Source organism: Drosophila ficusphila, unplaced genomic scaffold (assembly GCF_018152265.1).
Source record: "Drosophila ficusphila isolate 14025-0441.05 unplaced genomic scaffold, ASM1815226v1 contig_198, whole genome shotgun sequence".
Lineage (NCBI taxonomy): Eukaryota > Metazoa > Arthropoda > Insecta > Diptera > Drosophilidae > Drosophila > Drosophila ficusphila.
In genome coordinates this window covers 969,923-995,621 of record NW_025064092.1, presented here as the reverse complement: position 1 = coordinate 995,621, position 25,699 = coordinate 969,923, and the positions used below count along the sequence as shown (strand labels likewise).

Sequence of the window (25,699 nt, the reverse complement as noted above, 5' to 3'; positions counted from 1 at the left end):
CAATTGCCATTTATTGCAGATTTGTATTGTAAGTGGTTTTTGGGTCAATAGATTCGAATTCCGAGCGGTTTGTTGAACTCTTTGCTGCGAACCAGATCCGAATCTGTATCGGGTACCAACAATCTCCCGTTGAGTGCTGTGTGGTATTATAGTACGAGTATACCTTTCACAAATGGCAAGCACAACAAACAAAAGTAAAAATCGAACCGATTTTTTCCCCGAGGAGGGGAGATTATTATGCAATTTTGCCCGGGATCCTTATAATGAGCAGCAACAGCAAAAGCAGCAGCGGCAGCGGCAGCGCAAGTAGCGCGCGCAAAATGCAAAATCAATTAATTATGAATAATAAAATTTTGCAATAAAAAATCTATCAATATATCTAATGCCAGGCGGTGGCGGTGGCGGCGGTGCCATGTATCTGTATCGCTGAGATACACATTACAAGACTCGCAATTGACAGACGATAATTGATGGTTATTGCCGTTGCGCCAAATGGATCCCTGGGTGAGTAATGGAGCGGAAATCTGGAAGTACGAGTACGAGTACGAGTACGAGTACGAATACGAATCCGAGTATCTGTGCAGAGATAGAGCTCGCCATCGCCCACGCCTCGAATGGCCTTTTCATTTAGCTCTTTTTAATGTATTCTCTTTAATTGTTTCATAATGACTAAGAGGCAGATAATACGAGTTGCAATAAAAATAATTTTCAAGTTCATTTGCATAAGAAATAAAAAGTTATTGTTATGGCCGTCTTCTTATTATAATAATTATGGCAGTCAGCCGCCGCCCCTTCACCTTCGCTCGTACATTATTATCTTAGAACTATCTGCAGTTTGCCATTGTGTTTTATTTTATCTACTTTTTTTTTTGTTTTTGTGTTTGTTGTTCAACAAAGGTCAATGTAAACTCGTTTGTGCTGATTGATTCATTCGGTCGCTCGGTCTCGCGTCAATCTCTTCAAGTTTCCTGCTCTAATATAGACGTATCTTTTAATTATTTCTATGCTGTATCGATGACTAATTAGTCGCAATTAACGCAACATTTCAATTGCGATTCCCCCGCTCTAAAATGGTGCATCTCGCATCTCGGCAGGAAGGGGCGCGATGACAGATTGTGATAATGCCGTTGATGAGTTGATGCCGCCGCGATGTTTATCAAGAAATCTGCATCAATGTAATTAATGGACGGGAATCAATCATCATTTAGCTGGGCTTTGTTTGCTCGCGAAAAAAGATCTGTTAGTTTCGTTTCAACGAAAACAAAAACCAAATTAAGATGTACGAAAAAAAGATTTGCATGTCGGTTTATTAAGAGATTGATTTCCTTGCAAGTTGAACTTGTTCTTTGCATCTCTTTAGCAATATTTTGTCTGGAATTCAATGCTTACGTAAATGCTATATGCTAGATATAAATTAAACACTCCATATTATTATCAGATAATTTCCTGTACAAGTTTTGTGAATACATTAACATTGTTGAACAGTGCTATTTGTTTCCATCTCATACACACTAATTTATTCCTTCCATCTCATATTTATATTTGGAGTTATGAAACAACATAAAGAAGTAAACCACGAAACGCTCATCAATCCGTCGATACCCCGACTATAGTCCCCTATATCCTAAGCCCACCTGTGGAGTCCCTCTCGAATTTTCCCTCGAGTTCTTAGGCAATCAGCTGATTTCCCACATTTAAATTTTGGGTCAATGCGTATTTGCGTTTCCCCCGCGGACCAAAAAAGGTTACAATGGGGCACTTGGGCACTTTTGCTCCGAGTTCAAAGCCTTCGAGTTGACAGTTCAAGAGGCTATTGAACTGCGATATACAAACTGCTTTTGTTTTAAACTAAAAAGAAAGAAGAAATTATGTAGGTATATGACCGCTGACGACGGAACTTTATGGAAATTATTTCGACCGAGAAGTTTGTGTATTCACGTCAGCGGCATAAACCGAAAAATTCTATGTCAATTAACGGTCTTTTGTTTACAAGAAGCGAGCGAGACGGCGAATGTGTGACAGGGAGGGAGTGAAGGTAAGAAATAAAATCAACTTTTCGTGTGGAGCAGTCGGAAAGTCAACATCGAAAAAAATGCAAAGAAACAGACAGTAGACTCATGAAGAAGGCTGACTTCAATACCCTAAAAAAAAAAAAAAAGAATAAACATTTTATGCAAATTCAAACAATAGACTGGGATTAAAAGCGATTATTGATCAATCAATTTCCAGAGTTTTGTCAAGTTGGCTATAAAAAATGGTTAAATTCATATCTATTTCAATTCGAACGACAAACATTATTGTTCTGAAAGAGCTCTTCAATTCTGACAAAGCTGAAAAGTAATGGGGTAGAATACCAGGTATATTCCCCATCTAAGAGAGGGTATTTCCACGCAAAATTGTTAACAAGCCGCCATTGTGCGAACTTCATTCCTCATTCTGCAGTCTCTCTGAATCTTTCTTCTCTGCCAGTTCTGTTCGCCAGTTACTATATGCTATTATTGCTGGCTGCTTGGCTGCGATGTGCGATGTGTCGAGTGCTAAGGTCAGTTGGTGGTTGCACACACACTCGCGGCCATCTGAATATGTGATGTGTGTGCTTGTGTGTTACTTGCAATTTGTTTGCATGTGCGAAGTCTTCGGAGTCACAAAACGAACTTAGCTTTGTTGTTTTCTTAGTTTACGAGTGGTTTTTTTTCTTCATCTTTACAATTCTCGGCGCTTTTTGTTGTTGTTGCGGCTTTGATGGCGGTAATGGTTGGTTTATGTGCCGGTCTTCAAGTCTTCAGTCTCCGGTCTCCGGTCTACAGTCTACAGTCGACAGTCTACAGTCTTCAGTCCCCAGTTGTCAGTTAGTGTGCCATGGTAAAAGATAACGCAGTTTGAAAAGCGGGGAGTGTGGCAAGTTTGAAGCAAAAGCAGGTCATCATCACACACTGAGATATGCAAGATTTGGCCTTGCCAAGAGGTTTTTTTTTTTTTTGTTGTTTTTAAAGGGATTCCGTTTTACAGCACCTCACAGACAGTTACTGAATTTCACTATTTTTCGAGACTAATTTCGATGTACTTCCATTAGAAACGATAAATCTAGGGGTAAAAGTACCATAACATTCTACGAGTATTTAATTTAAATAAATACATAGATCGATTTCCATTGAGAGCCAATGATTATTTATCATTAATCAAGTGAAACACACATTTCCCACTTAGCTGCCAAAGTTATGATATTTGCTTGAAGCAGAAGATTTCATATGTGATTCAACCAAATAGTTTGAATCGAAAGATAAATCGCAGAGTTCATTGTCACGAAAATCGCCAATGAAGGGGGCGGAAAACCTTCACTTGGGCTCACATATCGCGGTTAGTATTGGTTTACCTTTCTATATATGGGCGACATATCGTAAAACTTTCCAACACAGATTCATTTACTTGCCACAATTTTGTTGCCTGTTGGTTTTATTATTTTTTTATTATTTATGCGGTGACATTTCTGCGTGCGTGTGCGTTTGCGTTTGCGTTAATTTTTTCGCGGCACAACTCCATCATGAGCACAACCACGATCATGATCATTATCGCGATCATAATCGTAATCATGATCACTTCTAATGCTGTGCGCGAGCGGCGCGCGTTTTGCTGGCGTCTTTTGCCGCTGGGCTGTCGCCGGCATCAGGTGAAAGTTAAAAGAAAAGCAATAGAAAGAAAAAAATAAATAAAATTTCTTCTTTCAGTTTTTGCCTGCACTTTTCCAACCGACGACGATTACTTTCGGTGGCTCTCCGGTCTCCGATCTCCCGATCTCCGGTCTCCAAGCTCCAAACTCCGATCTCCGATCTCCCGATCTCCGCTTACCACCGATCTTACACCACCTCATCAAAGTTAATGTGACAGTTTTGGATGAGTGTGACTATGGCGATAATGATGATAATCATGATCTGCAGCCGGATGCAAAAAAGCCGCAACTTTAAGTGGCGTCAAATTTGAAATTCACTTAAGCTGAGATTTGGGTGCAAGTGGTACTCATACTCGTGAATTTTGCTTTACAGAAGGTGGTTTCCAATAATAATGGTAATGGTGAATTAAAAACCTTCTCATACAGACAAGAATGTATGTTTTATGTAATTCTTAGTTAATTAAACCTCTGTTGGGGTAAGCTGTATTTAAATGTAATACTTTTCGAACTTGTTAGGTTTCTTTTTGACTTGAACCAGAAATAATTTCTGCTAGCTTTACATAATTTTCTGATTAATAGCATTCTAGTTAGTTGTGATTTACTTTTGCCAGACAGAAGTGAGCTTTGAATTGGCCTAGTCTGGTCTGCGCGTAAAAATCAGCTCCGCTGTTCAATCTGTTTGACTAAAATGTGATCTGGTTTTGCCTCGGTTTTGTCTCTTGCCGCCCACTTTTGGACATGGCAACAAAAAGAGGTATTGGCCACAATAACAAAAATGCCTGCAAAGGTCGTTTCCAAGCCGCACAACAAACAGTTCTCCCCATATCGCTATATAGTCGTCATATATCGCCTCTGCCCCGCCGGTTTTTGATATACTCGTACGTACAACAAAGTAAACCTGAAACTGGCTCGAAAATAAAATACTTTTAAGAGTATTTGCTGACTTGGCTTTCATGTGTATCTGTGTGTATCTATCTGCCAATGTTTTCCAAGAAGTTTTTGTATTTCAAGTTGAAATATTTGTCTGCTGATCGCCGAGCTTTATATAGATATAGATATACATATATAAACATATACATATACATATACATATATATATATATATATGTGCATGACTAACGGCAAAATGCGGCGCCAAATTGGAGTTGGAGACTTGGTCCCAAACAAAAAGTATCTTTGGCATGTGTGTATCTCTGTCTATCCATATCTGTTTCTGTATCTGTATCTGTAGTATCTGCATCTGTATGCCTTGTATCTGTGTCTTTTGCTCTGTTTGCTCACATATTTCGGCTGCCTTTCTGACAAATAAAAAAGAGATACTCGTTCATAGTTCGCCTTAATTACGTTCTCAAACCAAGCGCTACAAACTGTTTCCCGAAATGCTGTTCTACCTCAAAGACGAGCAAATTCTTCAAGGCGCATTAAAATACAATTTTTATCTGTTTGCAAATAGTTGTTATTTGGCATTTAGTTATCTTTATAATCCAAAAGAACCTGAGGAATTTTAAAGCTATTTAGTTATGTATTAGCATAGAAAATGTTTTTAGCGTGAAGGATAAGAAATCAGCAACAAACGCTTTTTAAGTGTGTATAAATTTAATTTTAAATTAAAAAAAAAAAAATGGAAAAACCCTTAATAGACTTCATAAACTCATCAAAAGCAATTCTATTAAAAAACGATCACATTTTTGAGCCTTTCTTGCTGATGTTTATTTCGTTGTAAGTGCTCAGTGAGGGAAAAAGTTCAATAAACTGTTCAAAAAAGTGAACGAAAATCTTGACATTGAACTTTTGTGAGTAATTTACCAGTACGGTTCAGTCTGCCCACCACCCCACCCCCTTTCCCTTCTTAAACACGTACATCTCTTGACAAATGTCTCACACGCTTGACTAATAAACCTTTCCTAAAAAAAAAAAAAAAAAAATGGTTTCGCTCCATTAGAAAAACAGTTTTATTTTTTGTTGCTGAGCTTTTTGCAATTAGAGGTGCTTAAAAAGTGGAGAAGAGCTTCGCGACGAGTCGGGGTCTTTTATTTATTTTGTTTTTGTTTTGGTATTTTGGGGGTTTGGGGTTCTCTGTTCTGCATGACTGGACAACAAGTCGTTGGACTGACAGACTGGGAATCAATCGACGATCGGCAGACAATGTTAAGGTTAAAGAAATTATATTCGATGCCCTAAACTGATCGATCGATTCAAACAACTAACTTACTATCATCATCATCATCATCATCATCATCCGTTTTTCTCTTCAATCAATTACCGTTGAGTTTCTTTACAATTTCAACAAATCGAATCAAGATATAGGCAAAAGAGAAAGAATAACTTCGGTTGAGGACAAACTCTACAATCGAGCATAACGACGATCAAATACTCTGTTTCAAATTATGCTAATGGAAAATATTGAATGAGATTATCGGAGGCTTTAACTGAAATAATAATTCGTATTATAGTCTCGATTGCTTCTTACACCTTTTGGTAGTTTTTAAACTTCTACGAGCTTTACCAAATCCCAAACGAGTACATCCATCGAATACCCTTCTAGCGAGCGAAAGATTTCAATTGTGCAATAAGTTCAAATAGAAGATAATTTACCGTTTGTCCGTTTGCTTTCTACAGCATTTATTTATTTATTTATTTGTAAAATTCTTTCCTATTCATTAACCAACTGGGACCCCGTCTGTGTTGCCCACAATTTGTTTTACAAACATACATATACAGCCAGAATAGACAAGCGGCAACACACATTACGCTATATAGAGTCGTGTACTGTAAAAGTTCAAAGTGCTCTAAAGTGCTTTGACTTCCCACCGACTCGGATCGACTCGACTCGACTCTCTGACTCCAGCTTTCTGGCTTTCTGACTTGGGACTTTCCTTGCCTTTCCCCTTGGCCTCTTCCAGAACATCATGCTCATCATCTTTTTATGCTTTGCCGATCTCGCGCTGTCTCCGGATTTCCCCCATTTTGCCCCTCTCCGCTTTTCCCCAGTTTCCCTGGCTTCTTTCTCGGGGAGAGCAGCTGGTTTACAGGTTGTAAGAGGCACAAATTATGCAAGGCCCTTCACAGTTTGAAGTTTATAACTTGGAAAAGTGTGCTCCCCGTAAAGGAAAGAAGAACGAAGAACGTGTCTTCAAGGAGGGGAACAGAATAACGAACTCTGATCGCTGATCGCTGATCGGTGATCGGTGATCGTTGATCTTGAGGCAATCCGACATCCACAGCAGACCCTGTTTGAGATCCGATCCTTGTTTACTTGTTCGCCATCACGATTAATTAGGCAATCTCTACTCCGATCATTATGATCTGTAGCATTTGACCATTAGGTGATCTTCCCCACTGGAAATTATTGCTTTTTGCAATGATCTGATACCTGTGAAGTTGGTACGTCGTATTTCGATCATTGTTTTCGTGAACTGAATAAGGTATTTCAGTTTGATCCACCAAATTAATAACTATTCCCACTTACACAAGAATCCCATGATCACGCAGTTGCCCATCACTTTCGATAGTGATCATAAAAATAACAATTATCTTGGCATCTCTTACCTGCAAGCAAACAAAGAGAATACATTATTTTTAGACTGCGCAATGAAAGAAAACACCAAAAGATGAAGGAGCAATAACAATAATATTCAAATAATAAAAATGGCCCATCATATTCGTATATGGGATGTGAGAAGTTCTCGCCGCTCCTACAACAAAAAATTTAATTTATGCAAAAACAAACAAAAAAACATATACTGGAAAAATAACACTGCCCGCCCAGAAAATTCCACGCCCCAAAGCGGCAAGTTCCTTCGTACTATATCTATAAATACAATTCTCTCCATGTGGTTACGATGTTATTATTATGATTTTTATTTTCGTTTGCCGGGTTATTTTTAAAACGCCACAGGCAAAACAAAATAAAGCTGAAGAAGTTCGAGTTCGGGAGACATATATCTCATTCGATTGTTGGGGGGAGGTTGGTTTGGAAAAGGCATTGAAAAAAAGCGCAAGTCTTTGCCCTCAAAAAAATGCACAAAAGTTCAAAAGTTCAAGGCTTGGCCGAAATGTGAGAATAATCAATAAATCTCAATAATTAAAAACAAATTAACGTTATAGAGTGTTAATTACCTTTTAGGGAATGAAAAAATACAAACAAAATGAAGTGAGGAAAAAACCTAAGCTCCACAAAAGAAGAGCCCACAAACAATGCCAGAGAAACGTGCGAAAAAATAAGCATTTTTCAACTTATCCAATCACAAAGAGACCTTCAAGCTTGTTTACTAAGGATAATAAATGTCATTTAATTAGTCAACATAAACAGGTAGACCAATGGGAGTGGAGAAAAGAAAACGGAAGGTTAAATGAGGCCTTTAACTTTTTATGGGTTTAACTCCAAAGCGATCTTTAATGATCTACAAAAGTACTTGGAGTTATTTTCGCAAACAATGAGAATTTTAAAAGCATAACCTTTGAGATCTCAAAAACAAACAAAGTAGAATAATACAAATTAGGAGAGTAGTTCCATATAACCTGATAAGGTTTCCAGTTAAGACAAGTTCTCATATTTAAATAATGACCACAACAGGTAATCGAATCCGGCCTTGTTCTTCCCCGCTTCCCAGTCCATTGAACTGCTGTTAATGGATCGTTTTCCTTCTCGGCGTTTTAGGGAGAGGTCCAAAAAACCCTTTCAGGTCGAAAATCTTTGAAGCGTGCAAATTATGTAAAGAGGAGACTGGGGAGGAAGGCGATGCCATTAGTCAGAATTGTTTGGGCAGTGATTTAGCCGGACGGACTTTTGGGGGATCCATCAACATCATCTTCGCATTCACGATCGTAAGCATTTTTCGTGGGGCTGCTTGGCTGCTAATTAGTCAAGTACTTTTGGCATTCGCAGGTTGTTTTTGGAGAACAATGGTCCGGGAAAGAGATGGCGGCTTTAAGAACCCGAGAAAGAGACGGCGCGACGCATCTCCAATTCCGATTCTTCGCTCTTCGTATGCTTTGCTTGGTTGCATCTTCTTGCAGACTGACCAGTTTTCTTTGCAGTTCCATTCGCTGCATCTTTGTTGTTGTTTTCAAGGCGAACACCAACGACCTTGACAGCATCTTCAGACCCCCCTTCTTCCGTTTCTACCGCCCCCTTAAGATTTTTAAAGCCGCATTCCTTTGGTTTGTCCATTTGATTTGATTTGCCTTTTCCTGCATTCCTCGTTATTTTTTTTTTTTTATGTACTTTGCATCATTTAATATCGGTTTTTACTTGCGGGTGCGGTTGGGTTGATCTCTCCGCAATCCGTTCTTGACTCTATTCTGTTCTCCGACGTTCTCTCTTTTCTGCAATTTGTATACTTGACATGCCAGGTCGTTTATAGTGCGGAACGTGCGTGAGTGAGTGTGGCAGGGGTGCTTTTGTATGTGTGTGTGCGCGCTTTGAAGACTTTTTCGGTCTTTCATCGCAGGTTCTATGCGTAACTTGGGACTCAGTGGGTTTGCTTGCCTGTAATTTGGTACACTCGTTTCCAACGATTAATCATGGACGTTGCATAAATTAGTATACTTTTTAATTCGTTTTTTTTTTTTTTTTTTTTTTTTTTTTTTAAATGGTTGCCTTAAAAATTTGATAGTTTGGTAATTTTTAAACAGTTTAGAAATAGCTTCCAATTGAGCGTGCGGAGAATAAAAATTAGTAAGTCAAATTTTTTGATTTTTGTTTTTAACTAGTGTTAAGAATTGTTTAGCTTATAGGGCATCAGAGTATCGAATTATGTTAATTTCCCGAACACAATTTGTCAGGTTTCTAAGCAACAGACAAGCCAAAGACGCCTTGAAGCCAGTACAGTACAGATAAACCCTCCACGCCCCCTACACACGATCTATACCCGCCTGAAATGCAATTGCATATTGCACTCACTCAATTATAACAAATTGCAAAATAAGCCATAAGCCATTAATTGTCTTTGTTGGTGGGCAAATTTCATCGAGAATCGCGAATCGAGGAAAAACGGGCAGTCGGCGCATTTCTTGAATAACAATTAACCCTTTACATGGCAATAACTCCGATTTTCTTCATTTTTTTTTTGTTTGGTAGATAAGTGAAAATAAAAAATACACTTCTTTTTATTTTTTTAATTTTTTTAGTTTTACCTTATTTTTTCTATGTGTAAAGCTACTTTAATGCATATCTGCAACAAGGCAAAATTGTTGATTTATTCGTATTATAATGCAACAAACACAAAAACTCGACAATATATAACTAAATAAAATTTTACCTGTTTATAAATATAAATTAAATTAACTATACATTTTTTTTTTTTATATTTAAATTTGGATAAGAAACTGCACAACCAGTTCAGATTTCCACATTCACCAAATTGGCGGGAAAAGTAATTATCTGTTGAGTATTGGACAGAATTCTGAGTGACTAACACTTGTTATGTAAAAAACGAAAGTTTCTGAACTGCATCAAAAAGATTTCAGAAAGTTTTGCAACGCCCGTTGAGAAATAAATGAATTTGAACGGTATGATGCAGATATGCATCACCACCATGTAAAGGGTTAAAGCAATTATATTGGCTGAGAGAAGAAAACGCAGCTAGAAAACTACGCAACAATTGCAAAATAATTCTCGATTCTCGATTTTATGTAAAGAAAAAAATATAACAAAACAAAATGAAAATGTAACTAATTAAAAAGTGAAAAAAATTTCCACACATGCGGCAATGTTTTCGTTTTGCTGTGATGTGTTGTATAAGGGGTTAAGAGTGAATGAGTGTGTGAATTATCAATGAATGTAAAGTTTATTTCAATGGGAGCAAAATAAATATATTGCCAGGCGAAGGAATTCGCGCAAAGTGTGGCAATAAATAAGCGAATGCAAATGCAAGCTTGACTACAATGTGTGAAGGAAATTGAATCTGAAAAATCGGTATTAAATAATCAAAACAAGTTGAATATTAAGCGATATGAACAATTTTAAAATGTATTTAAGCAATAGGAAAGGCAGTTTTAGAAATCACAAGTAGTATCTCTCATAGATCACCCAAAAAAAGTAAAAATAAAAAATACTTTAAAAAGGACAAAGTAAAACGCGTTTAATTTTTATCAATTGCCGCAACAACTTGCACTAAAAGCCTCCAAATCTTGAAATAAATACTGGTAACGATTGAAATTTCAAATTTGTCAGGCCCGAAGCGGTTAAAAATGACTACAAGAAAAATATTTTTGCCATTTTCGTTGTGTAAAACCACACAAGGCAAAAGGTGAGCGAAAGAAAGGGAAGCAGAGACGGCGAGGGAGCAGGGTCAGCATGGGTTAAAGCCTTCAACAGACAACAACAGAAAACGGCAACAACACCAAACCAATTTTGAAGTCCCAAAACGATGTCACGTTTTTTGCCAACAATTTTTGTCTTGTGTATTGTTGTTAAGCGAAAAATTAACATAAACATACGAAAATTATAACAAACAAGAAAAGAAGCAGGTTTTGGGAAGCCGAAGCTTATATACCCTTGTAGTTTAACAACGATTTGTTTTAGAATGATTCGATATTATAAATTAAAAAAAAAAAAAACTTTTAGCCCAATAGCGAAAGAATGGTTTGCGTGCTTATTACTGATCTGATAACTTTTAACAAAATGTTTTCTTCACTTTTATTCAAACAAAAATTTCAGGGTGTAGAAAAGATCCATAAGAACGGAGCCAATCTCTGAAAAAGAAAGGGAGGTGGGTGGCAAAAAAAAACTTGGTAACCACAAAAAAAAAAGGGAGAGAAAGACAGTGCCAAAAAGTAATTAGAAGTTTATTTACCTCTTTTTGAGGCGACAGCAGTATGATATACTAGAAAAAGTATGGAAAAACAAAGAGCAAATCAAATCTTTATCTGCTTCCTCTGCAGTTCCCTTGAAACCCCCATTTTCAACCTTTTCTGTTCAAAGCGAATGGTTCCAAACGATTCGCGTTACGCGTTACGAATTTCCATCCGTTTTCATTTGGGTTTTCACGTTTCTTATTCACTCTTTATTTTTTAGAGTGAAGCTTTTCGTTGTTTTTGTTTTTTGGCAATTGTTCACGCAAATCACGTAAAATGTTTTCATTGCTTGGGCAAAATGTTGCGCATACGCCGCGTTGCCAGTTGTCCAAAAGTTGCTGGCCTGTTGCTTCGGCAATTAGACAATTTCATTCGCCAGCTTTTGTTGTTGCTGCCGTTAGTCGCTTCTGATGCAACGGTAAATTGGCTTTGGCTCCATTTTTTTTTGTTTTGTTTTTTTGTTTTCGAGCGTGAAGTGCGGAAATTTTGTCGCCAGATTGCACCGTTAGCATTTTGAAGTTAGTCATCATTTTTGTGGTTGGAAGTTGGGTAGGGCTTAAATTGGCTTATTTTCAAACTAATTTGTGATAAGAACTTGGTACAGAGCAGCTGCTCATCAGAACTTTGAGTGAATTTTATTCAAAATATAGAAACCTTTGTTTAAATCTCCTTAAAGCCATGTACATTAAAGCTTTTTATTAACTTATTGTTAAACAATTACAGGAACATCAAAACAATTTTGATTACTAGCAGCAGTAGGTAATGACTATATTTTTTAAGTTCTTAGCTTGTGACTTATCGCTTATCATAGCCCTTAAAGCCCTTATATTTTAGACGTGCCACAAAATAAAAATCCAGCAAAATTAAGAGCAGAGTAAACTGCAGAAATGGGTTGTATACCACTTTGGAGTACTCTCTTTAGCAGTATTATCGTTCCCCCATTTATCGCTCCAGCGATAAGGGCTCTAATTGCCCTGACCATCGATTAGATATCGGACTGAGTACACTTTTACCCGCTCTTGGGAATGGAAATAGGGAAAACAAAGGACAAAAATCGAATCCAAACGAATGACACAACTAAGGCCACAACTTGACCATAAACTTAGTTTTTTGCTGGCTTCCAATTCATTTTAAGATTTCTTTTTTCCGTTCGAGGTTCGGGTTCTATTTCTTTTGTTATACTTTTCTGATTTTTTGCGCGGCTTGGCCCATTGCCATTTTGGCATTGCACTTGTGCCGGGATTTATTTTTTTGGTTAGTCATTCGTATGCATTTTCAGTCAGTTTCTCATTATTTTTTTTTTTTTTACTTATAATTAATTCAGCGGAAATGTTTGAGTCTCCCCGCCGCAATGCGTCATCGGTGCAATTTGTTTGCTTTAAATTAAAAGCCCGCCTCATTGTCACCTTTGTGCCTGGCCTATTTTGGAATTGAACTCAATATAGTAGAATATGTACCTCTTATTTTTTGCTTTCCAATCGTGTGTGCGGCTCATTAATTTCAGTGTCAGTTGATTGATCGATTAATCGCTTGATTAGTTTTGTAGTTTTTCCGCGATCAAGCCAATGTCAAATTGGAAATTTCATTATCATCCCCGTTCGTTCCTATCATCGCCTGTTATCAGCTGTGTTGTGCTGTGCCTATGCCTCTGACTGGATGCAAACAGCGAGATATTGTAGAGCCCTTAAGTCCCGTCCCGGCCAAAGTCCCCTCCTCGTCGACATATGGAAATTTGTTTTCTCATGCGCAACACAACTTTGTTGTCGGCGATTGAATAACGCCACACGAAACAACTTGCATCATCCTCTGGCCAGTCAACGAACCGAACTAGTTCTTCAAAAAGTTTATTAAAATGTTGTCTTAAAAATAGTCCCAACAAATTTAAATTTTATTTTAATTTAGCTTACAATCAGAGTTTACTAGAAACTAGATGAACAAAAGTATAGTTCCCACGTTGAAAATAATAAGAAAATATATAAATATCCTCAAAAAGTCTGTACATTTCAAGTAAATGCATATATATTTCTTGTATTTCTTCTTTTTAAGTGCCAAATGTGTGTCAGACACAAAAGATATGTCAAGTCTCCGTTCACTTTTGAACTTTTAAAACGAATCCACTGACAACTTTTGTTCCTTTGCAGGGGATGGATGTGGGACTCCCACATGAAAAGCTAAATAATAAAGCCAAAAAATGACTCCTTTTGTTGCCCAGGGCTATGTCAATGTCAACAGGCATTGCCTTTTATATGTGGCCCTGCCACAAAAATAAAAAAAATAATGGAGACAAGAACGAAATTGTTTTTCCCCCCAATGAAATGCGTCATTGAGCCGAAGAATTAGGAATTGTGAGCCGTGGAAATGCGAGAAGGCAGAGGGCGAAGGTTACGCGGGGGAAAAATGGAAAGGCACATGCTTTGAACGTGAAAATGCGACTTAATTGCAGGGAAACAGAGAAATGTGGAGCAGAAATATGACCACGAAACTATACAGACGCAAAACAATAAGCGAAAGTATTTAATTTATTATAATAATATTAATATGAATATTTTAGGAACCATATACTTAAGCAAACAACTTTTCTAAAATTCAAATAAATCATTTCAACTTACAAATACTTATGGTTTAAAAGTTAAAGATAAGTCACATTTTTTTACCTTTTCTTTCACATTATAAAATTTATGCATACAAAATTATATTACACATTATATGATATAAAAATATATATTTAAATATTTTATATATTTAAATATATTTATTTGTTTAAAAATCCTTACTTTCAGAACAAAGCTTATATAATTTACTTATAACTTTTTCTTTCTCTGCATACACTAATCAGCGAAAAAAGATACGAAAATGTCTCCCACTGCCAAGTCGCATTTTATTATCTTATCTTTTCCAGAGGCGAAAGGGACACAGCGAAGCGGCGAAATTAGGAGGTCGAGGGACAGATAGTGAAAACACCAGCCACCCACTCACCGAAAAAAAACTCCCCGCCAAGGTATGTGGCTTGTGTGACTAGATAAAATTCCACCGAGTTGTACAAATATTACGAAAAAGCTGTAATACCCCACGTGCTAAGGACGAACTCTTCTGAAACTAATTTAATTTGAAAAAATATTAAACTCAAATTTGCAAGAACTTCCGCTCTAATGAGAGGAGGGGAGCCCCTGTCAAGGTCACTGCACATTGATTTCGAACTCGTTCGTTTAACTCGGCCTTGACTGGAGTCAACTAACCACAAAAAAGCAGTTAAAACATATACGAAACGTAAAAAACTGGGGGGTGAAAAAGAATTCATAACTAAAAGGTTAAAGGCCATCTCGCAACGCGTCAAGCGGAAATGAATTTGAAAAAATTGCCTAAAAATTGCTCAATAACAAAGCAACTGATGCCGAAAGCCAACTAAAAAAATAACAAAAGATGAAAATAAGCTGCCCAGAAAGCGAACGAAGTCATTAGCCAAAGCATTCAATATATAAGTTTTCGAGCTGTCCTTGACATTCGGCCTTTTCCCCGAGGGGTTGGAAATGTTTGGGGCTCTCGATGGCAGTAAAAAGCTTGAAAAACATTTGGACAGGTGACAGGAACAGTTTCGGCTGCATTTAAATTGAAATTCCTGACAGAGACACAAGCTCAAGCGTTTTCGGTAGACTAAAGTAAAGATTTAAGTCCTAAAAATATTAAATTGATTATTTTTTGAGTACCAACATTTAGCATTTTAAAATTAAAACAAAATATGTATAATCATAAAACATATGTTGTAAAATTCATATATGTACATATATATTTTTACAGAACAATTTCATGCTCTTTTATATCTACAATATTTAATTTTTGTGGGTACCCAAAATGGCTAAATTTCCTCCCCTTTTTCATTGATCACCCTTCTGTTTACCTTTCGACAAATTGTCGTGACATTTGGCAATAGTTCACATTAAGCTGTCAACATGACTTAGTCACCCTGTCAATGACCCTGCCCCTCCTCAGCTTACACCCCCTCCTTGGAACCATCCCCCGGCCCATCCCATCGAAATGACAGCCAAAAACCTCATTAAATGCAGCTGCAGCTTTATCAACAAAAGGGAAGAACGGGCGATGGGTGGCAGGGGTTTTATGAGAGCAATTAAAGTTCGATGCAGCAAGCAAGTGGAAGGGAAAGACAAACACATGCCACATTGAGAGAAAAAAGGATCGGTAAAATATAGAAATTTAAAGTCCACTTCCAAATCTATCAGTAATGTACTTAATAATTGACGCACAAAATAAACCAAATATTGCAAAATGTATTAATTTGGGAATTTGTATATAAGTACCTAAATCGTAGATAAAGAATAATAAATAGATTCTTAGCTTCCCAAATCAAATTATTACTTCTTCTTAAGATGTTCATATTGTAGATAAAGTCGTTAATTTTAATACCTTAGAAATGTTGTTCTCTGCATTATAGTAGTCGAAAAGATCCGAAAAACAAAAATTAGATGGGTGGGGGAGTGTGGTCATAGGTGGTTTTCCCTTTTCACTCTCAAGGGTTGCAATTTATTCCCGTTTATTTAATGTCAGTGTCCAGGGTTGCCGACATCATTTTTGGGGAAGAAATTTAGACCCTAATATTTACTTTGGACAAGAACATTTTATGTCTTGTCATCAATTTTTATTGACTATTCGGTTTGTTTTTCGTTTTTGGAGTAGGATTTAGAATTTTACCACCCAGGGAAAGTGCCGTTGACAACAAAGAAATGCTCACAAACTACATATATTTTAGCATTTCTTTTGATAAGCAGCTTTTGTTTCTCTGATATCTCCCTCATGAGATTTTACTGTCGTATTTTACCCCTCATTTTACGGGAATACAGTACATGCACAACACCATAAACAAATTGTTGTATGTATATGTTTTCAATAGAAATGCTATATTTTTAAATCACAGATCGTCAAAAATTTGTATAGCTTTACTTTTTACATAACTTTTTTAACAAACGATTACTGTTTCTATAGATGAATAAATATTTTTATATTTGGTTTTCGTTTTCTATAGCATCTTTGTTATAAACACAATGTTCAAGAACTTTGTGGAGTTTTTATGGTTCATATTATTGGACGCGTACTGTAACAACGCAAAATATGTTGATTGCACTTTCTTAAAACTTTGCTGCCGGATTGTTTCCATCTCTTTCTATGTATCTAGCTCCGGCTTTTGCCTTGCCTTCTCCTCTAGCTTTCTTGTCTTTCCACTCGGGTTTTTTCAATTGTTTTTCTTGTTGTTGTCAACGCGTTAATTATCTGAAGAAAACATGTTGCTTCCTGAAGCGGGTGAATTTTTGTTGTTGTTTAATATGAGGTATCCCCGTTGCAAGAGAAAAGTGAAAAATTCAGATATAGGCAATACTGAATGCAAATCATAACAATATTGCCAAATTGGCAAAACCAGATTTTAAATTTGGTCTGGAATCTTGTGAATGGGCTTTCATTAAAATTTCCTTTGCCTCGAAGAAGGTTTGGTTTTAATCGAAATTATGGGTTTCCATGTCCCGCTGACATTTTCCAGCGCAGGAATTTCCATCATTCCTAAATATAGAGCTCCAAGGTCGCATTCCCACTAAACCAGCAGGCGAATTTGCCACCCCATCAATCCCATTTTGACTGTTGACTGGCACTCCCCCCAAGAGCTTAGCATAAACCACTCAGTCGGCATATTGAAAAACTCAATTAAAATGAACTCATCATCGACAGTTCGGGCGCTCTTCGTTATTTTCAGCCCATAAAAGAGATAATCAAAACTGTATCAATACGAGGCAATAAATTATTGGCAGCGTGGGCGTCTCAACTTGGTTTCGGTTAATTAGCCAAAATGGCAATTTGAAAAATTAATTTGCAAATAAACAAAAACACACAGAAAAGGAGCAACGTCCCCAATGAGTTTATGTGGGTGGGCATTAGGCTGTTAAAGTCCAATTTTATTACGCATTTTTCAGCAAATAAACAAATGCATTACACCGCAAAACCAAATGCAGAAACACAAGCAAACAAGTTGAATCTATACGGGAATTTCAATGTTTTTTTTTCTGAAATTGAAGGTTTGTTAATGCTTTCTTTTTAATTTATTTTTGTTTGTTGATTATAAACTAAGTAAAAATAGCTAGAAGTCACTTTAAAGTTAAAGCAAAACTGCTATTTCGCCCTTTTTCCGAGAACACTTCCCCCGACTACCCTTATATCCTTTGCGTTACACACATGGTGGCAAATTCGATTCCGCCTGTAAAAACAATGGAAATCTCGAACCTTGTTGACTTTGTCAATGGGTCCTCCACAACATAAGGAAGGCGAAGATGTGCGATAGGCACATCCCAGCACCCAACTCTCTACCCAGAACCCATACCCCAATGTGATCGATATTCCCCCAAGGCAGCCTCTGAGATTACCACAAAACTTTGACTTTGGCAGAGAGCTCGGGAAATAAATGATGGTCGTGCTGCAGAGGGGGTGGTTATAATAGGCTCTCATATCATTTTCCTAGGGCTGAACCTCGCCCACGCACAATTTGGTTTGAGTCCAGAAAAACAGAGGCACAAAACTGAAAACGAACCCAAAGTCATCTATCAGCTGTTCGGGTATGTATTTATTTTTGTGCGGGCGGCCTTCTCCACCACCTTCTGTTTCTCGTTTATGGGTGGGATTCTGGGGGTTGATTTTCCTGTGACGTCAGTCACGCTCTTTGAGGTTATGTTAGGTCTCTGACAAAGGTACAAAAACAATTGGGGGAAATTCGTTTATCAGTGGGAAAGTCTGCGCAACATTTGACATTTGTTGAGCTTTCATTTCGTTTGATTTTCAGAAGACCTACATATATTCAATATTTATAACTGCAAGTTAACTTATTGTGGGATTTTAGTTACGTTACAATTGAGAACAGTTATAATATGTTGAATATGAACAATTTATAAAACAATTAAGACTCCTAATTAATTTTATTGGCAACTACATACTTTCAATCAATTTAAAATGCGTAAAATAAGAAAATAACCAATTTGGACACGTGAACAATAGCTGCTTAACTTTTAAAACAAATCCCAATTTTAATCCAATATAAATAGAAGGCCCCCCAAAGGTGTGACTTTTCACGTGTGCGAGCGCGAATTGAATTGTAATTATTGTTATTCATTATTGATTCGCACTCTGCCAAAAATCTGCGTATACACACATTATTTTTTGTCCAACAAATGGAATAAAATTTCCATTATGCAAGCGTTCGGCTGCGGCTGTTGCCCACAAAATGCGTGCTAATTTCCAATTGAAAGGCCAACTCCGAACTCCGAAAAAAACTGGACAATGTGCCAATGCTGAAGTCAAGTGGGCTTTTTGAAGTCTTGTGGCAGCCTCAACAACCACCAAACACGGCCAAAGACAACTGAAAAACCAGCAACCAAATCTCCAACTCCGGTGTCCACAACTTCATTTGTCTCGCTGTCAATTTGTATTTCTCTTTTTGCGATTTTTGTATTTTTTTTTCTACCATATAAATTGGGCCATAGGCTAGCAACAACAACGGCCGACAGAGCAACACCAACATGTAGTTTTCTATTTTTTCATATATCATCCCATCCATCCAAGTCCAATTATGCACAGCTCAAATGTTATAAGAAATATTGTATATGTGCGTTGCCCAATTGGCCAACATTTTGGCATTCCGGCTTGCAGAAATCAGAAATCCCCTTCGATTCCCTGCCACCCGCTTGATTGACGGCTTGCAATTGTCAAACGCTTCCATTTTGGCATGTTTTTTATTTCACTGGTCATTAAGGTTAAATTTTTTTGGGGCGAAATTTATTGTGACATGGGGGTAAATTTGAATATGCTTAAAATATTTCGTATGTGTCTCTTTTTTTTTACACATTTTCGTATGACTTGTGAATATTGCTGTGCAAAAATATACAATTATTAATTCAAAGCTTATCTTTTTTTAGTAAGCAGTTAATGTACTAACACATTTTTGGGGAAGATTTTTGCTAAGCAAAACAAAAATATGTATAAATAAAAAACTGCCTTCTCTCACCTGTTTCTTCCCTGCCTTATCTTATTATATGCGACTGATAAAAACAAAAAAGCTCTTTTTTTCTGGCTCACAGAACGCATTTCTTGCGGGAAACGTTTAAAAATTATGCGTTGATAAAGCAAACGACCCCAAAAAAATACAAAAAATAAAATAAAGTCAACACAAAACGTGAAACGAAAGCAAACGCAGCAACAAGTTGGTATAAGGCGAACGCGGAACCAGAGAAGCATGAGAAACCGAAACGAAATGGCTAACAAAAAAAAAGACTATTACCAGGGAAAAATAACCCGTCTGCGGCAGAACCTTAACCGCTAAATAAGGCAAATTTGACATCGGAATTCCAGGGCAGTTAAAATACAACAATTTATTTTGGGCCAAAGAGTTGAAGAATTTACAGGGGCAGAATAAAGATCATAAACTTCAAAAAACAATTCAAGAACATATTAAAATCAAATAAATAAAATGTGCTAAGACGACGAACGTAAAAATTACATTTTCAAAATCTATATGACATTATTTATAAAGTAAAAAGAGCTGTTTATTTATAAATAACAAAATTTAAAATTTGTAAAATGATTAACAAACATATACTTGACAAAGTTAAACATAATTTAAATCTACTAAATTTTGTTAAGCCCTAAATAAAAAGCATTAAGATATCACAGGGTGCCCTCTTAAACTACAGTGGCTCACAGCTTAAAGTATGCAGTGCATACTTTTAACTTTAAACGCCCATAGCGGTAAAACTATAAGGAATATTGGAATAAACAAGGTGCCAAATGAAAGATTAACTTATTTAGAATAACGTAACAAAATCATTTATTTTCAAAAACGGCTTAAACACAAAAAAAACTTTAAAAATGAAAAATACAGCTTATATTCAGCTCACAGCTTATTTTATGCAGTCTCAAAAATGTTCAAAAAATAAGGAAAAAACTCAAAAATATAACGTTTTTAATATTTGGTATGGTAACCATTGTTGTCAACGACATCTTTCAGCCTTTTCGGCATTGATTCAACCAATTTTTGGGTGACTTCTGACGAGATCTTTCCCCACTCCTTCATTAGGGCATCTTTTAAATCATTTTTGTTAGAAATGTGGTAATTTCTAATATTATTATCCAAAATGGCCCATAAATTTTCAATAACGTTGAGGTCCGGTGACTGAGCCGGCGTATCCACAACGTGAGGGCGATTGTACAGCAACCACAACCGCACAATTCCAGCCTTGTGCTTTGGATCATTATCCTGATAAAAGCGGAAATTGTCTTTTATTCCAAGATCCTCGGCACTTTGGACCAAATTGTCCTTTAATATTTGAAGGTATGCTTTTTTATCCATTATCGATTCAATAAAAGTCAGTTTTCCAGGGCCAGCAGCTGACATACAGGCCCAAACCATCACGCTGCCACCGCCGTGCATTACCGTTGCCTTCAGGTTCTTTGGTTCAAGCTCTGTATTGGGCTTCCGCCATACATAAGCGTTACCGTCTGATCCAAATTTGGATTCGTCTGCAAATATCACACTTTTCCAGAAGTCGGGGGTCTTGGAAAGCCTAATACAGAGCTTGAACCAAAGAACCTGAAGGCAACGGTAATGCACGGCGGTGGCAGCGTGATGGTTTGGGCCTGTATGTCAGCTGCTGGCCCTGGAAAACTGACTTTTATTGAATCGATAATGGATAAAAAAGCATACCTTCAAATATTAAAGGACAATTTGGTCCAAAGTGCCGAGGATCTTGGAATAAAAGACAATTTCCGCTTTTATCAGGATAATGATCCAAAGCACAAGGCTGGAATTGTGCGGTTGTGGTTGCTGTACAATCGCCCTCACGTTGTGGATACGCCGGCTCAGTCACCGGACCTCAACGTTATTGAAAATTTATGGGCCATTTTGGATAATAATATTAGAAATTACCACATTTCTAACAAAAATGATTTAAAAGATGCCCTAATGAAGGAGTGGGGAAAGATCTCGTCAGAAGTCACCCAAAAATTGGTTGAATCAATGCCGAAAAGGCTGAAAGATGTCGTTGACAACAATGGTTACCATACCAAATATTAAAAACGTTATATTTTTGAGTTTTTTCCTTATTTTTTGAACATTTTTGAGACTGCATAAAATAAGCTGTGAGCTGAATATAAGCTGTATTTTTCATTTTTAAAGTTTTTTTTGTGTTTAAGCCGTTATTGAAAATAAATGATTTTGTTACGTTATTCTAAATAAGTTATTCTTTCATTTGGCACCTTGTTTATTCCAATATTCCTTATAGTTTTACCGCTATGGGCGTTTAAAGTTAAAAGTATGCACTGCATACTTTAAGCTGTGAGCCACTGTATATTCGTTGATCATTGCCCAACGTAGAATGTAAATAATTTCCATCGGCTTTAACAACCAACACAACGGGAAAACGGTTCTCCTGATAAGAATTACGATTTGAGACAATCGATGACAAAAAAATTGAATTTCACATGAGTGGTTGCTTACGAAACTCGAAAACGTCGAACGGGATTTAAGTTTTATTATTAATTTTTGTGTTTTTTTTTTTTTTTTTGATAACACAAGGCTTATCAAAAAACGGTGGAATACATTGATAGATGGGGTACAAAACAGGGGATCGAAAACAAACGACCTTTGTTAGGGGAAACAGGGGCAAAATGGGTGGCGAAGTTTGAAGAACTTTAAAGAAACGATGAAATGCAAAACTAATGAGGCAAGAACAAAGCAAAACGCGAAAAAATTATAACGAAAAAGGGTAAAAATGCAAATCTAGCAGAAATAAAAGGTAGCCATAGGGCATCTGAGAAGGAAAAATATAAAGAGGGAGGAAAAGAGAGGGCCAGAGGCACCTAGAAAGGGACGAAGCATGAGGGTCAGTTTGCTGGCAAACGGTAACAGCTGCTCTTTGGAAGATTGAGCAAAAAGGGAGAAAAACAGCAGAACGAGGAAGACGAGAGGGAAGAGGATGTGAAGATAGATGAGGAAGCAAGTAAAGATATACAAGAAGAAGCAGGAGCTGCACTGTGGTTGCACAAACCTTGAATTCCACCATATAAGCCAAATAACAGAACCCTTGGGCCAAGCCCAGGTAAACAAACCAAATTTAAATCCGTAGAATACATACAAAGTCCATAAACCACATTATTCTGAAACTAACAAGCAAAGGTCAATAATTTAATAGTACGGATGTGAAAAACCACGGAACAGATTCTTCTAAACGATATGCGAATTTTTAATTTGCATCGCAATGCATAAATAACAAAATAGTTGAAATAGTGGATTGAAATCATTCAATTGAGTTTTACATTCGGTTTTCTGTAAGTAGCGAGGTAACATTTTTTCATTTTTACCTTTCTGCAGAACTTTACTATAATAAACCTTTAAACAACATTGTTCAAAATTGTAGACATGCTGAAGGATGTTCATATAAATGTAAGCACAATTTAATATACATTTTTGGACAAGTAAAATATTTTGTAACACTCAAATGTCAGATCAAATGGTTTGAAGAATTCAAATATTTGCTAATGTTTTGTTTTATCAAATTTGTATTATAAAACCACTGTGCCGTTATCCACACAAAACTCTCTTTTTGTCTCCCGTCCACACGTGAGTGTGTGTGTGTTAAGTAGAAGCTCGCACACACAGCCGAGTCGCAAGAAAGAAGAAAAAAGTAAATAAAACAAGTTTTGAGACGCAGAAGTTTTTCAGAAAATAAAACAGACTTGCGACTGACTTTCTTCAACATTTTTAGCTTTGTTTCGGTGTTTTTGGGATTTCGCTTTTATTTTTTTGGCAGCTGCTTTTGCACAGAAAGAAATGTATGTATAATTTGATAATTATTTCGATGATTCCCCGAATAAATCAGCAATTACAGTTTAAGAATGCTATTTTTTAAGATGCAAACCTTTAAGTTTGAAACTTTTACGGCAATTGGTTTGATAGAAACCTGAGCATTAATTACCAAATGCAACTAATAAACTCTCAAGCATTTCAATCCACATTAAGTAAGCAAATGTAAGCTTAATCTAATTATGCCGTTATTTGCATATTCAAAACAGACATTTTTGTCATACATAAAAATCAACTACGTATTGTTCTTCTTTTTTAAAGTCGAATTATAAAAAAAGTTTTCATTTAAAAGTAGATCAATGTTACCCGCATGACTTTAAAGTTTAGATAAATTTACCTAACATCATATTAACGGTTGAACTTATTAAACAAGTCGAGCTAGTTTCTTTAAATAAACTACGTGTTTATTCAATTCTGTGTAGATATATGTATGTATTTCAAAGACTTATAACACCACCAACGACAATTTGCTTTCTCGATTGAAGTTGAAGTTATGGAAATTAATATATCTTTGGTTTTTGATATGTTTTTTTCTGTGTGGAGATGCGAGAAACTTGTTTTTGTGTTTTTTGGCAAGGGAAAAGGAAAAAGACTGCAAAACTCACCTGGCAAACGGCGTCTGTTCCACCTCGTAGATCTCGTTGATGTCGTGACACGACACGAGAAGTCCCTTTAGCCGATCGGCGTCCACGTCCAAAAGTCCGTCGCCAATGGGAAAAATTCCCTTTTCGGTGAACATGTTGTATGTGTGTGTGAAGATCGAATCTTCTTTCGATATTTGGCTTTTTATATTCAATCCTTCGTTTGATTGCTCTTGTAACTTGTTATTTTATGGAGGGTAAAAATTCAAATCTCAACTGCACAAAACAAAAAAAATGTTGTTTAGTGATAAACACACACACAGGCTTGAAATAATTCTGCGGAAAACGTTGCGCGCGCGCTCTCTTTTTCCAGAGAGAGAAGACAAAATTCCAGTACAAAACAAAAAAAAAAAAAAAGCAAAAACTATGCAACTGCAGCACACACACACACGCGCTCTAAGAGAGGCCCGAAAAAATTCCCGCGTGTGTATGTATGTGTGATGCTGTTGCTGTTGTTTTTGTTTTTATTATTTTCGGTGTTTTGCAAAGTACCGTTCTCTCCGAAGAACTCCTCTCCTTCAATTGACAAAAAGGCTTGATGCGAAAAATGGCCCGCAGATTTTGGCCAGGTTTGTTTTTTGCGGGGTACAAGAAACTCGCAGCGGAGCAGCGCGGACGAACCGTTCGTTGGCGGATTGAAATTCGAATAAGTGTTACCAGACGGCGAAACGGCTTGCCCCAGGTTCTGGCGACCAGCCCCGCATTCCAAAAAAAATCCCAAATCTGTTTCGCCTGCAAAGAGCATCGTTGAACATTGGTTGCAAACTTAGATAGGCCTCCGCAGTTATTTAACGCGCGAAATGCAAATTTTTAATTTTGTGTTCGTAGTTTGCGGCAGTAAAGCTAAAGGATTTAACGACTTCTTTTGTTGTTACACTCTATTACTAAATGCTAGTACGCAATTCGTTAAAAAATATAGGAACTTAAGTAAATATATAAAAATATTTTAATTTCTTCGGTATTAATTCAATGCTGAATAATATCCCCGTTGCAAGATTGTAGTTACGTGCATTTTGAAAAAATTTAACATAAAAAAAAATTAAGCAAATACAAAATAAGCTGAACTACCTTAGGGGATAACCGTTTATTTATCGCACATGGTCACACTGTGCCAATTTTAAACGTGTTTTTATCTATTTCAATTTTGTTTTAAAACAAAATAATTTTCCTTTTGAAGCCAGCCAATGTTAGGTGCGTTTTGTGTGGCGCCTGTTGTCGGGGCGTGTGGGCGTGGCAAGGTGTGGCGCAGGGTGGAACACAGCCCACAAATAGTTGGCATCTAGCGTCTGTATTGAATTCTCAATTTTATATTTATATTTATGCTTGCAGTTCCCTGGTTTTTCCTCCCCCTCCAAGCTTTTCCGCCGTTTTCCCTTAAGTGTGTAGGTGTGCCGGCCAGCGCTAGTGTGTGTGTGCTCCACTTGCAAGCCGATGCACATTTTTAATGCACTAAAATAAAAAGTGCACAAAATAATGTATCCTTATCCTTAACTATAATTTTCATTTAAATATTAAAGTAAATTATTTCTCAAAAAAAACAGGAAGTAAGCTAAATTTACCATGAAAGCTGACAGTGGAAATCAAAATATGGTCAACGATTTAAATGATGTATTTATTTTCGATTTAATAATAATATTATACTTCCTAATCTTTAAGCGTACATGTTATTATTTAATAAGCTTGAATGGT

General features: G+C 36.7%; 1 protein-coding gene across 2 annotated transcripts in view; it reads right to left on the bottom strand.

Moving 5' to 3' along the window:
* Nucleotides 1-24,662, bottom strand: part of LOC108091059 (death-associated protein kinase related) — a 60,109-nt gene extending 35,447 nt beyond the window's left edge. The window contains exons 1-2 of one of the 2 annotated variants that reach the window (XM_017190024.2): nucleotides 24,503-24,662; nucleotides 23,975-24,226 (exon numbers count right to left, since the gene is read on the bottom strand). In XM_017190024.2, coding sequence (XP_017045513.1) covers nucleotides 23,975-24,108 — 134 coding nt within the window. In that variant the 5' untranslated portion in view covers nucleotides 24,109-24,226; nucleotides 24,503-24,662. The other variant, XM_017190025.2, reaches the window with a different exon arrangement.
* Between the last annotated feature and the right edge of the window lie 1,037 nt (nucleotides 24,663-25,699).